The sequence below is a fragment of the Cebidichthys violaceus genome, unplaced genomic scaffold, assembly GCF_023349555.1.
Source record: "Cebidichthys violaceus isolate CVI_PGR_0920_01 unplaced genomic scaffold, fCebVio1.0.p SCAF_29, whole genome shotgun sequence".
In the NCBI taxonomy this organism is placed as follows: Eukaryota; Metazoa; Chordata; class Actinopteri; order Perciformes; family Stichaeidae; genus Cebidichthys; species Cebidichthys violaceus.
Window position 1 is genome coordinate 2,694,043 of NW_027176472.1, and position 13,634 is coordinate 2,707,676.

Consider the following 13,634-nt stretch of genomic DNA (forward strand, 5'->3'; position numbering starts at 1 on the left):
ATCGTCAGCAGGAAACTCCTGCAGCCTCGTAGAGTTATGATCCATAAATTCAGTGTCTGTCGGCATTCATTGTGTCGTTATATGAAGCGGCAGTTTCAATATTGATTTGAGGCATAAAAATGACTTTGATTTAGAGTCTCATTTCAGTAAAAAAAAGTCCCAAACATTTCTCAGTTGGCTTAAATATTATTTTCATATTCTGTAATTCATTGAGTGATTTCTAATTTCTTAATTGTTTTTTGTCAATTTGCATCTGCACGGCTACAAAGTAACAATAATGTCACTGAAGCTGCCGTCTTCAACACAAAATCTAAAGCCTCAGATTAAAAGATGGCCGTGAAATAATCATAATCTACTGATTGACAGGTGGCGTCTGTAAAGGACACGTCATTACAGCATTACTGTAAAGGTAGAACTCTGGTGGTGAAGCGTACGCTCAGTGTGGAGCGACGAGCGACAGACGGGTGAACAGATTTATCGACAGATCGATGGAGAAGAGGAGGCCTGAAGGCGTGGGAAGTGCTTGAAGAGCTCCAGACAGCTGTCGTCTGTTTCATTCTTTTACTGCTAAAGAAGTGCAGAGATGAGGCAACGTGCTCACTCCAAACATTAAGTCTGCAGCGCAACGCTTTCTGATGGGAGGAAACATGCAAACCACTGAGCTGCCTTTTCAATCAGTCAAGTCCAACAACAACATAAAACTAGTACTGACCAACAATTAGGGTTGCAAAATTCTGGGAACATTCAAAGTTGGAAACTTTCCATGGGAATTAACGGGAATAAACTGGAATTAACGGGAAGTTTAACTGTATTTACCTAGTCATACATGACAAAACAACATTTTGTTTTGTCATAAGCATACATGCATGCAAACATTTCTAATACACATTTAAAAAATTACATTTTTGACTTAATCCATGTGTGAGTAGTTGGTTTACAGTAGCTAGATACATCTTTTGTAAAGAAACGCAGCATGTGCTGCATTCCATACGTCTTTAAAATATAGTGTTGAATCACGTTTTTATTGCTCAGCCTTTCATTTGCAGTAATTACTTTTATTAATGATAAAGTCGCTCAACTCGCGCTTGTTGATGAACCCCAACAGCTGTGAATGATGGAGGTGATGGTGTACTTTAGTGTGGACATGCATACATCCTACTGTCACTGCTGTACACAGTTAGCCTACTGTATACAAATAAACGTGGTATTAAAATGAACATGGCTTCAGTTTACCAAGTAATCAATATGCTAGGTGATGACAAAGACGTTCAAAAACAACACAACGTTTCTGTTTCTAGCAGACAATGTTCCCGACTAGCTGCATCAGGGTCCAGCTGAGCTAGGCTTGCATAGTCTTGTTCTCAACTACATTTAAGTTCCCTGTTATATGCTTTTGCAAAAAAACATTTTTTTCCAAAATTCCCGAGCTTAACTTCCCATGAAAAGTTTCCGGAAATTTACCGGAAATTTTCCGCCCCTTTGCAACCCTACCAACAATTCAATTACTGTATGATCAGTAATGAACATTATGGCTCCACACCAGGATGAGCCGTACCGGCTGCAGGCACAATCATAGATATGATTAAATCTACAGCTGGGTGTGAGACAGCTTCCTCTTCTGATCAAACGTTGTCCTCTCTCCACGTCCTTCTGCGCTGCGCCCACAGAGCTGCAAGATGCTTGTTTTTCTCCAAAACCCTGATATTCATTTTTAATAAGAGCTGCACTCGCGTGTCCATCCTGCTCAGTATCTCGTGTTAAGAGGCTCCGCTGCGCTGCAACCTGCTGCAGGAATGCTGTGCATTAGTGTTAAAAGTGATCTGCAGGGTGGCTTTAACTGATGGAATTATGTGACAACAAGAGCTTTAAACGCTGGATCTCTTTGTGCACCAAGAAAAAAAAATAATCGCAGTTGGTTTATCATTTCGGTTTCTGACGTAAACTTAAAAGAAAGTTTAAAGAAATAACATATATTACATAAAGAAATAAACCCTCACTGATACACGGACACTATTGGGATTTTTATTTAATCTTGTTTTAGGACCAAACCGCTAAAGTGACTTCAAACTACCTGTGACTGAAAATAAACTGCTAAAATATCCAAAACTGTAACATGCAGTCAGCTCATTTCTACCAAACCTGTTCGTCATGATTTGTTTCTAATAAAGGAAACTGTGAAGAAAACAATCTGTCAGACTTTTATATGAGGAAGCAGAATTCATCTGCAGAGTCTCACTTTACGCAGATGACTCGGTTTTGTTTATTGAAGTTCATACAAAGAGATGAGATTGATCACTACTGGATAACGTATCGTCTGCGGTCCCTGAGCAGACATAAAGTTATATATTTCACATTTCAATCACTACACTCAACCCTACACAAAATAAATCCAGCTCCCCGATGATGTTAAAGCCACATAATAAACAATAAAACAAGCTCGCTGCACTTTTTATGTCAAAATCTTACCGGATGTAAATGTAAAAGGGGATACAAATACATTCATGCGTTATACCTTTAATAGGCGTAAAAACAATTCATGCATAACATGTATACATGGAAATAACTGCATGCCATCTGGGTTAATCCTCGCGGGGTCTGCAGAAGGTGTGACTCGTAAACACATCAGAGGGTCTCCTGTTATATTAACACTCTTATTCCCACCCGGCTGACTGTGGACGAACCTGCCGTTCCACGCTTTTTAGTTAAACTTAATCTCCGTCTCTGCTGTCCTTTAGTCTGTGCAGCAACGCAACTCAGAGTCTGTATTTACTCTGGCCGTTGAAACTTCTCCTTTTGAGCTGCTTTTTCTCTTCAGCTCCTCTGAACCTCTTTAACCTTTCGATGCCTGACGTCCAGCCTCCTGCTGCAGTATTATACAACCGGTCCTCTCTCTCTCTCTCTCTCTCTCTCTCTCTCTCTCTCTCTCTCTCTATCACAGGGACGTCCCGGTAAAAAAAAAGTCAAATCTGAAAGTAACTCGGCAGGAAACGTCCCCACAAAAACAAAAACGAACAAGTGGGAGTAACGCTGTGTTCACCAGTGAGCGACGCTTGTTTGTGTTGATTAGATGGATTTTGTATTTGCTCATAATGTTTATTACGGTGAGATTCTTCCTATAAGCCACAAAGTTTATGTTTTTTGAATATCGCCTGCAGGACTTTCTTTGCTTCTTTTCATTTCTGTGCAAAACAAAATAAATCTCAAATAATCACAAGCAGTGTTTGTTCACAAGATGGAACGTAATGAAAGGCAGTGAGGTTAATCAGACGAGGCAGAACAGAGCGGCACGGCGATGCACGACGTGAATTTTCATCCGAGTAGTGTTTGAAACGTATTCAATTATTTAAGGTAAGTTGTTGGTTGAGTCACATCGCAGCTTCTAAGCTCTTCAAAACTTGATCTTCACATGTAGTTCGTCTCCGGCTCGCTGCAGACAAACAAACGGCGCAATACCTTCATCAAACGCACAATGACGACTCCTCTTATTAATGCAGCTGGAGCCGAGCGAGAGGTAAAGAGTGTGTGTGGGCGCAGAGAGAGAGAGAGAGAGAGAGAGAGAGAGAGAGAGAAAAAGAGATAAAGAGAGAGAGACAATGGCTGAAGAGGAGGGAGAAGTGAAATAAATGTAAAACTTGAGAGGGATGAATAGAGAGAGAGACAGAGAGAGAGAGAGAGAGAGAGAGAGAGAGAGAGAGAGAGAGAAAGAAAGAAATAAAGAGAGAGAAATAGATAAAAAGAGAGAAAGAGAGAGAGATAAAGAGAGAGACAGGGAGAGATAATGGCTGAAGAGGAGGGAGAAGTGAAACAAATGTAAAACTTGAGAGGGATGAATAGAGAGAGACAGAGAGAGATAGAGAAAGAGAGAGAGAAAAAGAGAGAAAGAGAGAGCGAAAGAGAGAGAGAGAGACAATGGTTGAAGAGGAGGGAGAAGTGAAATAAATAAAAAACTTGAGAGGGATGAATAAAAAGAGAGAGAGAGAGAGAGAGAAATAGAGAGAGAGAGGAAGGACAGAAAAACAACGAGGATGTTGATTTAAAAAGGCCAAAACGTTCACGATGTGAATATGAAGTCTTCTAGTAACACCGCCTACACGGTGCACAGACACACGGCTCTGATAAGTGCAGCGCTGCAGCCTCTTTTTAGCCCGTTTCTCTGGTGTAATGTTCTGTTTACACCCCCGGGACCAGCCCCCCCCCCCTCCACCACCAGAGATCCTCTCCTTTGGGGGGGAGGGGGGGAGAAAAAAGAAACACCTTCTCATCTTCTCAAACCATCATCATCAGTCATGTGCACCTCTACTGTGACTTCTTCCTGTCGGGCAACACTGTTGTCGTCATCTCCAGCAGCACAATCATCATCATCATCACCATCATCACCAGCAGCAGCACCGTTGTCGCTATGCTGGCAGGGATGGTGCTGCCATTTTGAGAAGGTCTCTTTGTCACAAGGAAAGTGTGAAACTCAAGTGTGGTGGAATAAATAATAATACTGGTTTAGTGTTTCTATCGCATCAAGTACAGACGTACTACCACTCACCAACTGTTCTTTAATAAAGCTGCATTAAAAGTCACTTTTGACGGACAGCAGCCACTGCGGCTACAATTGACAGCCTCTCGGATGCTAAAATGCTAAGCTATTGGAACAGTGGGGGCAAAGTGTCTTCAGGCGACCCGGTCCCACTCCCAGCCTGTTAAACACTCCGATGTCTGCCGTTTTCATCCATGAAAACTGAGTTACTTTTTAAAAAGAACTGTTTTGCTGCTAGCTTTATTTGGTCTGGTACGACCAATACATAGTTAGGTTTAGGCAAGAAAACTATTTGGGATTTAAGTAACTTAAGTTATGCAAGTTACGTGTTTACAAATAAATCAAAGTTGACTTGGCTGATCTGAGTTTCTGTGTTGAGGAGAGCTAGTTAATGTTAGCCGTTTGCAGCCGGTGCTGATCTGTGTTTTGTGTGTTGAGGAGAGCTAGTTAACGTTAGCCGTTAGCAGCCGGTGTTGATCTGTGTTTTGTGTGTTGAGGAGAGCTAGTTAACGTTAGCCGTTAGCAGCCGGTGTTGATCTGTGTTTTGTGTGTTGAGGAGAGCTAGTTAACGTTAGCCGTTAGCAGCCGGTGTTGATCTGTGTTTTGTGTGTTGAGGAGAGCTAGTTAACGTTAGCCGTTTGCAGCCGGTGCTGATCTGTGTTTTGTGTGTTGAGGAGAGCTAGTTAATGTTAGCCGTTAGCAGCCGGTGTTGATCTGTGTTTTGTGTGTTGAGGAGAGCTAGTTAACGTTAGCCGTTAGCAGCCGGTGTTGATCTGTGTTTTGTGTGTTGAGGAGAGCTAGTTAACGTTAGCCGTTAGCAGCCGGTGTTGATCTGTGTTTTGTGTGTTGAGGAGAGCTAGTTAACGTTAGCCGTTAGCAGCCGGTGTTGATCTGTGTTTTGTGTGTTGAGGAGAGCTAGTTAACGTTAGCAGGCGGAGCTGATCTGTGTTTTCTGTGTTGAGGAGAGCTAGTTAACGTTAGCCGTTAGCAGCCGGTGTTGATCTGTGTTTTGTGTGTTGAGGAGAGCTAGTTAACGATAGCAGCCGGTGCTGATCTGTGTTTTCTGTGTTGAAGAGAGCTAGTTAACGTTAGCCGTTAGCAGCCGGTGCTGATCTGTGTTTCTGTGATGAGGAGAGCTAGTTAACGTTAGCAGCCGGTAGGCAGCACAGTGTAAATAGAGTTAACATGCTAACGTTATCGGAGGTTTGCATTGAGTAACGAGCTCCATTCAGTAAAAATGAGTATTGTGTGAGGGTAAACTTTATTGTGAGGTGTTAAATGTAATCTTGTAAAATGTAGTTTTGGGCTAGAAATGTCTTTAAAGCAGATGTATGTATGCTATACATACATCTGTATGTATAGCATACAGTACGCTATACTCAAGTTCAGGTATCGGAATCGGTGTCGGGGAGAATAAAATGTGTACAGCTCACTGGCCTTATAGAACTTTAATGCCTCTTTTATCTCGTTGTTTCATGGTTCAGAGTCTCCAGCAGCACACTGACTGCAGAAAGAAAAGAAGAAAGAAAGACGACAAACACAGTGAATCAATGTTTTTAACGCCATCACGCAGCCCCGGTAGAGCATCGGAGGAACAGTCGTGAATCTCAGAGGCTTCTCATTAAACGCATTAATAAACACCATCAACACCACTCAAGTCGCTGATCGATCAACACCGTCTACTTATCAATTCATCCATCATTTAAAATCATTAGGACGATCGCTAACATTGTAATCGTAATAATAATGAATTTAATTTGTATGGCCACACTTAAAAACTACATGTAAGACAAAACAATTAACGTTAAAACTTAACCCTTTACAGTAAATAATAAATTTAGTGCATTTGAACGTTGGAATAATCTGCCGTTTTGACAATCTGCACTAAAAGGCTGCTGAGCAGCTTCAGTCAACTGCAGTTTGATACCTGAGAGCCAAAAATATTCCGTCCAAAAAAACACAAACATTAGTAGATTCTGACCCGTTGTGTAAACAGACAAACAGACAAAGAGCAGGGAGCAGTGAGTCAGACAAAGACTTGAACGCCTCCTCTCCCTCTGCTCTCTCTGCTCTCTCCCTCCCTCTCTCTCTCTCCCTCTCTGTCTCCCTCGTCTCTCCTCTGTGATCACCGACACTTCTGTTGTCACTGCAACAAGCTGAAGGCGACGCGGTCGGACGTGAAACGCTTCACGGCCTCGCCGTCGTGCCCGTTGAACGACCGACACGAATCTTAATCCGTGCTTCGCTTTCCGACAGAAATAAATGACCCGAGCTCACGTCATTCAACAATAAAACTAAAATGATGTGTTGCTGTTGCCCGTCAATCAGCGTGTAGCCCCGCCCCCTAAATCATCCCCTGCTTTATGGTCTGTTTGACTCTAAATGGAGCATAATGTACTAAATGAACATCATGCTGTATTGAAGAAGACTGTAAATTAGAGATTGAGACCATAAACTCATGTTTACAATGTTTACTGAGGAAATAAATCAAGAGAGAAGTAGAGTCATTTTAGACTAGACTTCTATACAACCAAATTTGGATTAGCTTCAAAGGTAGAACGTGTAGCTTGGAAGCTAAATGCTAAGAATCTCACACTGTAAAGACAATCCATTTATTTTGCCCATCATTATCTGACTGAAATATCTTAACAGGCACAAGAAGGATTAGCACTTAAAGCTGTACAGACATTCATGGTCCCCAGACAGAGGCCCAATCCCAAGGTCCCACTTTACTTGTTTTGGCAAAACATCATTAAACAAAATTAAAAGACAAGGTGTGTAATATAACAACGTGTCCTCATATAACGGTTCATATGATATCTTACAAGAAGTTACTCGCCATTTTCGTGCCTTTTTTTACTACGAAACTCTAGCAACACGTTTCAATTTACACTGGTTACATGCATACGGTCTTTTCAAAATAAACTTCACAGGAAACAACTCGGTTAGGTTTCGGCAACAAAACTGCTTAGTTAGGTTGTTATTGTCGTTTGGGATGAAATAACCACAAAAGTGCCGTTACTGAAACGTGTGTCACGTGACAAAAACATCAACGTCGACTTCCTGTTTTCTCACAAACAACGAACGGTCCGCTGACGGAAAGATCTTCCGTTTGTTTGTTGGACCCGTCCACCTGTTGATGTTAGCATTTAGCTCACACAGTTTCTAGCATTGCCGTCATTATATTTACTGAACTTTAGTTTTTAATCACGAGTACTTTACACAATAATATTAAGCGGTGACACGCTCCTTTTATCCGGAACAAAGTTGATTTTCAGGAGATTTTGCGCCACGAAAAAAAGGCATCAACCAATAAAAAATCTAAAAAATAAAATATTCAAAGCGTACAGTATAGTGTGCGACACGTAGTCTCCTTTCAACCTTGAAGGCAGCACAGACCACTCCTTCTGTTCTTACCTTTCACAATAAAAGCCCTAGACGTTTACACCATAACAGGAAGGAACTCAAACTCAAATAGTAAACTATTACTTTTATTAATGTACTATGTAAACATCTCACAGTACAGACGACCTGTGTGCCGTTGGTTAACAAGAGGGATGCATTCAATAATTAGTGTCAATTCACAATAAACATCAAATATCAAATATACATCTGAGGTATTACGACTCCGTTTGTTGAACTGAACCTTTGACTCAGGAAAAACCAGAACCAGAACTAGGACTGTTTGATAGACGTCGTCCACCAAACACCTTCTCCTGTGGTCCAATGCGGACGCACAAAGAACCCTCCGCTGAGGACAACCTGAGGCCCAGAGCGTTCCCATTGGTCGACTGTGACTTCACAGCGAGACGCTTCGTCACGTGATGTCATTCGTGTGGGGAGAGACGAGAAACAGGAACTACTTTTATGTCGTTGTAACGTAAAGAAATAAAGCATTTCTTTATTTATTTGCATCCAGAATCAATGCAGAAAACACACTACAAAAAAAAAAAATCATCAAAACTTACAAAGAACGTGGAGAAATGTGGATTAATTAACCGGCCGATCGGCCGATTCACACACACTCTAGATGTTTCCTACACCGATGAAATGATTCGTTATCTGAGGCACGTTTTCTTTTTCTCACACTAGATCTTCTGGAACGTTTCTTGCGATTAAAGCTAAAAAGCGTGCAGCACATTGGTGCGAGGCCCACGTTAGCGTGGCGCTAACACCCGTAGCTTTGAGAGGATTAGGATTCCTCATCCTTTGTGCGGCAACGTGACATTCACCCGGCTGTGAGCAGCCACCGGCGCTTCCTTTGTCTGAATGAAAAGTGTCACTAGCAACACAAGCCATCACTCAACGTGACGACAACAACAACAACAACAACACACACACACACACACACACACACACACACACACACACACCACGTCTCCCAGCGCTGCAGGACTTCTGCTCACAATCCAGATGTTTCCAAAAAAGACAAAAGGTGACGATGCACATTCAGCAAACAATGCATCACACCAACAACCAGCGGATCAGGAGGCTGAAGACGATCAATGTGACATCATTTCATAATATCACAAAGCTCATATCAACAAAGAACTTTCTCCCAACATCTTCTTTGTGTGGCAACCCCCCCCCCCCACACACACACACACACACACACACACATCTGTCGGCACCTCTTCTTCTTCTTCTCTTCCAACTCACTGCCATTTCCATATAAATTATGGAGGGAGGCTATATTTGGACCGAGGAGGGGGGAGCTGCTTTGTTCACATGAAAGCCGCGCGCTCCTCCTGGTTACCTTCAGAGCGTCTCCGCGTGCACGGGACTGTTTATTAACAACACAGAGCTTCATTACCGAGACTCCTCCAGTCACCGAGGACACAACACACGAGCGTCCCCCAGTCCCCCCGTTTGTTTCCGATTACGCACACGAGACGTGGAATTAACACGTTTAATTAGCAGCCTGTAACTCAACCATACAACATGTGTTGGGGCCGCTCCTAATGAGCGGGTTTGACACAGTCCCACCCCACACCCCCCTCGCGCGCACCTCACCATCTTGGACCGACTTTCCTCCTCCGCCCCAAAAAGCGCAACCGGGCGGAGGGACACGTTAATCGGTGCCCGCAGGGGGGGGGGGCTCTGCGGCCGTGCAGACAGAAAGCCGGGAAACAATTAAAAAAGGTGACGAGCAATTAAGCCCCCCCCCCTTTGTTTGCAATCAGGACGGCCAAGCTGGACGCGTGCGTTGCGCGCGCCGCCCCAGCGTCTTAAAAACAAAAGAGGGTGTTTTGTTTTTAATCCAGTCAGTTCACTACCTCGTGAGTCTTTGTATTTACAGCATGTGTGTGTGTGTGTGTGTGTGTGTGTGTGTGTGTGTGTGTGTGTGTGTGTGTGTGTGTGTGTGTGTGTGGTATGCAACAAAAAAAGCATGCAAACGTTAAATAAAAACATCCCGAGGAGGAGCGCCACCGACCCCCGAGTGTACAGCTAAGGGGGAGGTGATGCTCATTCCGGTACATCCAGGGAGCGGGAGACGCACCGCTCAAGCCCCGGACCCCCCCCCCCCCCCCCCGTGTTCTGTGTTACTACCTCCACAATCAGCGTCTTCTCCTCCCCGCAGACGGTAACGACCCAGAACAGGATGGGGAAGTAGCAGGTCTTCCAGCAGACTCCCGGGAGCATGGCTTTCCTCCTCCGCCTCACGCCTCCTCCTCTACCTCCTCCTCCTCCTCCCGTCGCCATGGCTGTGTCCCACCCCCCCCCACCCCCCAAAAAAAAACAATATCCCAGGCTCCGGCTCAAGCTCCCGCTCGTTTACCGGAGGACACCGTCCGTGTGCTCGCGCTTCATCCCGTCTTCCCTGTCTCTCGCTCTCCGTGTGTATTGTCTCTCACCATCTCCCGGTTCGGCCGCGCAGACGCGTTGTTGGTTTAGTGGCCATTGCGCAGGCTCACTTAGGCGGAGCGGAACAGCTGGGGAAGCCTGGCTACACCGGAGCGCGGATGCAGGTTGGTCGGTCTGTCTCCGGTATCATCGAGGAGGAGAAAGGGGGAGGGACGGAGAGAGAGAGAGAGAGAGAGAGAGAGAGAGAGAGAGAGAGAGAGAGAGAGAGAAAGAGAGAGAGAGAGAGAGAGATGGATGTTGTTGCAGTAGCGCTTTATCAACACCAGGAGCGCTACAGTTGCAGCGACACTCCTCTCTGTATCTAATGGGTCTCCTGTGGTCTTGATCTTCTCTGTAACATCAAGTTCTGCTCCTCTATGAAACAGAACCATCACGACTAGAAGTAGAACTAGAACATGTCTTCAGTGCAGAACAACACAGTTATGATGACGTGTATCATAAGAAAGACAAGCTGAATTTCTCTGATCGTTTATTTTACAAACAAATGTAAAACAATAGAATCTACACATCCAAAAGTTTTACTAAATCTAACTAAGTATTTCCTGATCTATTCCTTATTTATTTATTTTTGAAAAGACACGTTTTGCTGGACTTTTTCGTAAGGAAAATGCACAAAAATTACGAGTAATTCTCGTAGGATATCGTGCGAACCGATGCAGAGTTTTACGGTGTTTTCCCGTTGACTGGGAGCAATAACTTCCCCTTAGCCTCCACTGGTGGTCAAGCTCCTCCCTTGCAGAGAGAATGAATGCAGCTAGCGTTGGCCTGTTTCCACATCGGGAACAACCGACTCCCCAACCGATCGATCCATCACGTCGCATTACTGCGCAGCAACGGGACGGACGCCTTTGTAGCTCCCCACATCTCCACGTGGAACCCGTTTACACCGCTACATGTGCTAACCATGCCAATGTGTTTTAGAGGGAGGATAGCGAGAGAGAGAGGGGCATACAGGGAGAGGAGAAATAAAAGTACACCACCCGCACCGTAACTGCCTTTTACTTAAAATACACCGTAGCTGGCGAAGCGGGAAATCAATCTAATGACGGCCCTGTCGACTGGCACTCCGACGGTCGAAAACCGTATAATCAAATCTGCAGAGTTTCTGAAAAGTGGAATCAGAAATGTCTCGGGGGAGTTTAGCGGTCGCTATTGACGTCATTCCGGGGGCCGTTGGCTTTCACCTGCTCCACAGACTGTTAAATGATGAATGAGTGAGTATTGATTCATAATGCATTTGTCCTCAGGTGGCCCCCACAGGTTGGATGTTGTATGTGGAAAAAAGAAATCTCTGTACTGCGCAGGAGGGGAAAGAGATTGTTCTTTGGACCTTTTTACACTGAAGTATTTCAGACAGTGGAAAAGTTAAAGGAGATTTAAAATTAGAGGAAATCAACGAATGTAGCAGAAAGGAGGGAAATGATTTTAAGAGGGGAGGTGAAGAAGAGGAGGCGTAATAGAATAGAGTGAAAACAATACAAAGGTCATGTTTCTATCAGGCGGCAACCTCCGGTTCTTTAAAGAGAAGTCAGTGCTTCATGTGTTAAAGCTGCATTCTCTCTAGTGTCCACCAGGGGGCGACTCCTCTGGTTGTATAGAAGTCTAGTCTAAAATGACTCTACTTCTCTCTTGATTTATTCCCTCAGTAAACATTGTAAACATGAGGTTATGGTCTCAATCTCTAGTTTCCAGTCTTCTTCAATACAGCATGATGTTCATTTAGTACATTATGCTCCATTTAGAGTCAAACAGACCATAAAGCAGGGGATGATTTAAGGGCGAGGCTACACAGTGATTGACAGGTCTCTACCACGGTCTGGGAGTTGTCCGTGTTTTCACTTTCACAGAAAAATGTCTCTGCGTTGGGTTGTACTCAGCTCAACCCTCTCGCACCACTTCTGGTTGCAAAAAACAAGATGGTGACGGCCAAAATGCTGAACTTGAGGCTTCTTAGCAGCAGTCTACAACCCAATGAGTGCCTTCACTGTGTCTACTATCTACAGTCTATGGGTTTGACTTTAGCCCTGAGTGAAAAAGCCCGGGCCCCCTCACCCATTTAAATGAGAGGTATCCAGTAAAGCAGCCGGGGCGATGGCCAACGAAATCCATGCAAGCGAATATTCCTGGTCGATTCACGAGGAGAACACGATACTTCTACCTTTACTCTTCCCTACGACACCATCCGGACCGCCGAGGTCATCTGGGATCAGGTCTGCTTATGCCGGGTTTCCCGAGTCTGGTACCACCATGACATCATCTGCAACGGGACAATAACTTCAACGTCGTCCAAGAAGTGAACGTCTCCACTCGGTCTAGTCCACTAAGCATCGGCTCAGCTTGCTGGACCGAGGTGCTGCCAAGAATGGAGGGGTTCTCTTGGTTCCGTCCACACGTTTATCACATGGGAAATAAACTGCTCTATAGAGTACTGGAGTGGACTGGATCTCCGTCCTCCCAGGAGGTTCAGCCTCCGCTCTTGTTCTCGAGCTAAATGCTAACATCCGCATGCAAGAATGTTTCCTGTGTTCCCATCTTGTGTTACTCTTTGTCACTGGTCTGAACATGTGATGTGCATTTAATTACACTCTGTACTCTTCAGGTGAATTGACATGAATGCTTTGAGCTAACTCTGAAGGCAATCCTTCCAATAGTGTTTCTAATAACTACTTTAGCTGCTACTGGAAGCGGGGATCAAACCACGATCTTGGCATATCATACCGAAGCACAAATCAAATGCACGGCTCCAACAGTTGTTGAGATGATTGTCGTAAGTAGAGCAGTAGAGAGATGTTAGAGAGGTTTTCCAATATTTCTGAATGCCAGTAGTTTTGCTTTTAATATAAAAGGCTACTATCAGACTGAGTTGACGCCTCTCATTCTCCTCCCACTCATCTCCCCCCTTACTCTCTCACTCCTCATTATGTCCATCTCCAGCTCTCTCTCTCTTCTTCACTGAAACACTCTAAAAACACCTAAATGTGAACATTAGCGCCTGATCAGTTGAGAAAGTGGACCTGGATTCATTCCCAAATTTGATGACTTCAGACTTGATTTGGCAGAATCAAAAACAAATTTAACAAGTTGTGACTTCACTTCCACTTTACGGAAAAGTGGCGCGTTAATGTATTTCTGTAACGGCCCAGAAATACGGCCTTTACATGGAGCAGAGAGGAGAAGCTCAGCTCCTGGAGGAGGAGGAGAAGACACTGCTGCTGCTGCTGCTGCTGCTGGGAGCTGAGCT

At 44.3% G+C, this 13,634-nt stretch overlaps 1 protein-coding gene across 1 annotated transcript in view; it reads right to left on the reverse strand.

The window, feature by feature from the left end:
- Positions 1–10,229, reverse strand: part of mmp24 (matrix metallopeptidase 24) — a 56,298-nt gene extending 46,069 nt beyond the window's left edge. The window contains exon 1 of the mRNA XM_068722063.1: positions 10,079–10,229. Coding sequence (XP_068578164.1) covers positions 10,079–10,171 — 93 coding nt within the window. The 5' untranslated portion in view covers positions 10,172–10,229. The remainder of the gene's footprint in view (positions 1–10,078) is intronic.
- Between the last annotated feature and the right edge of the window lie 3,405 nt (positions 10,230–13,634).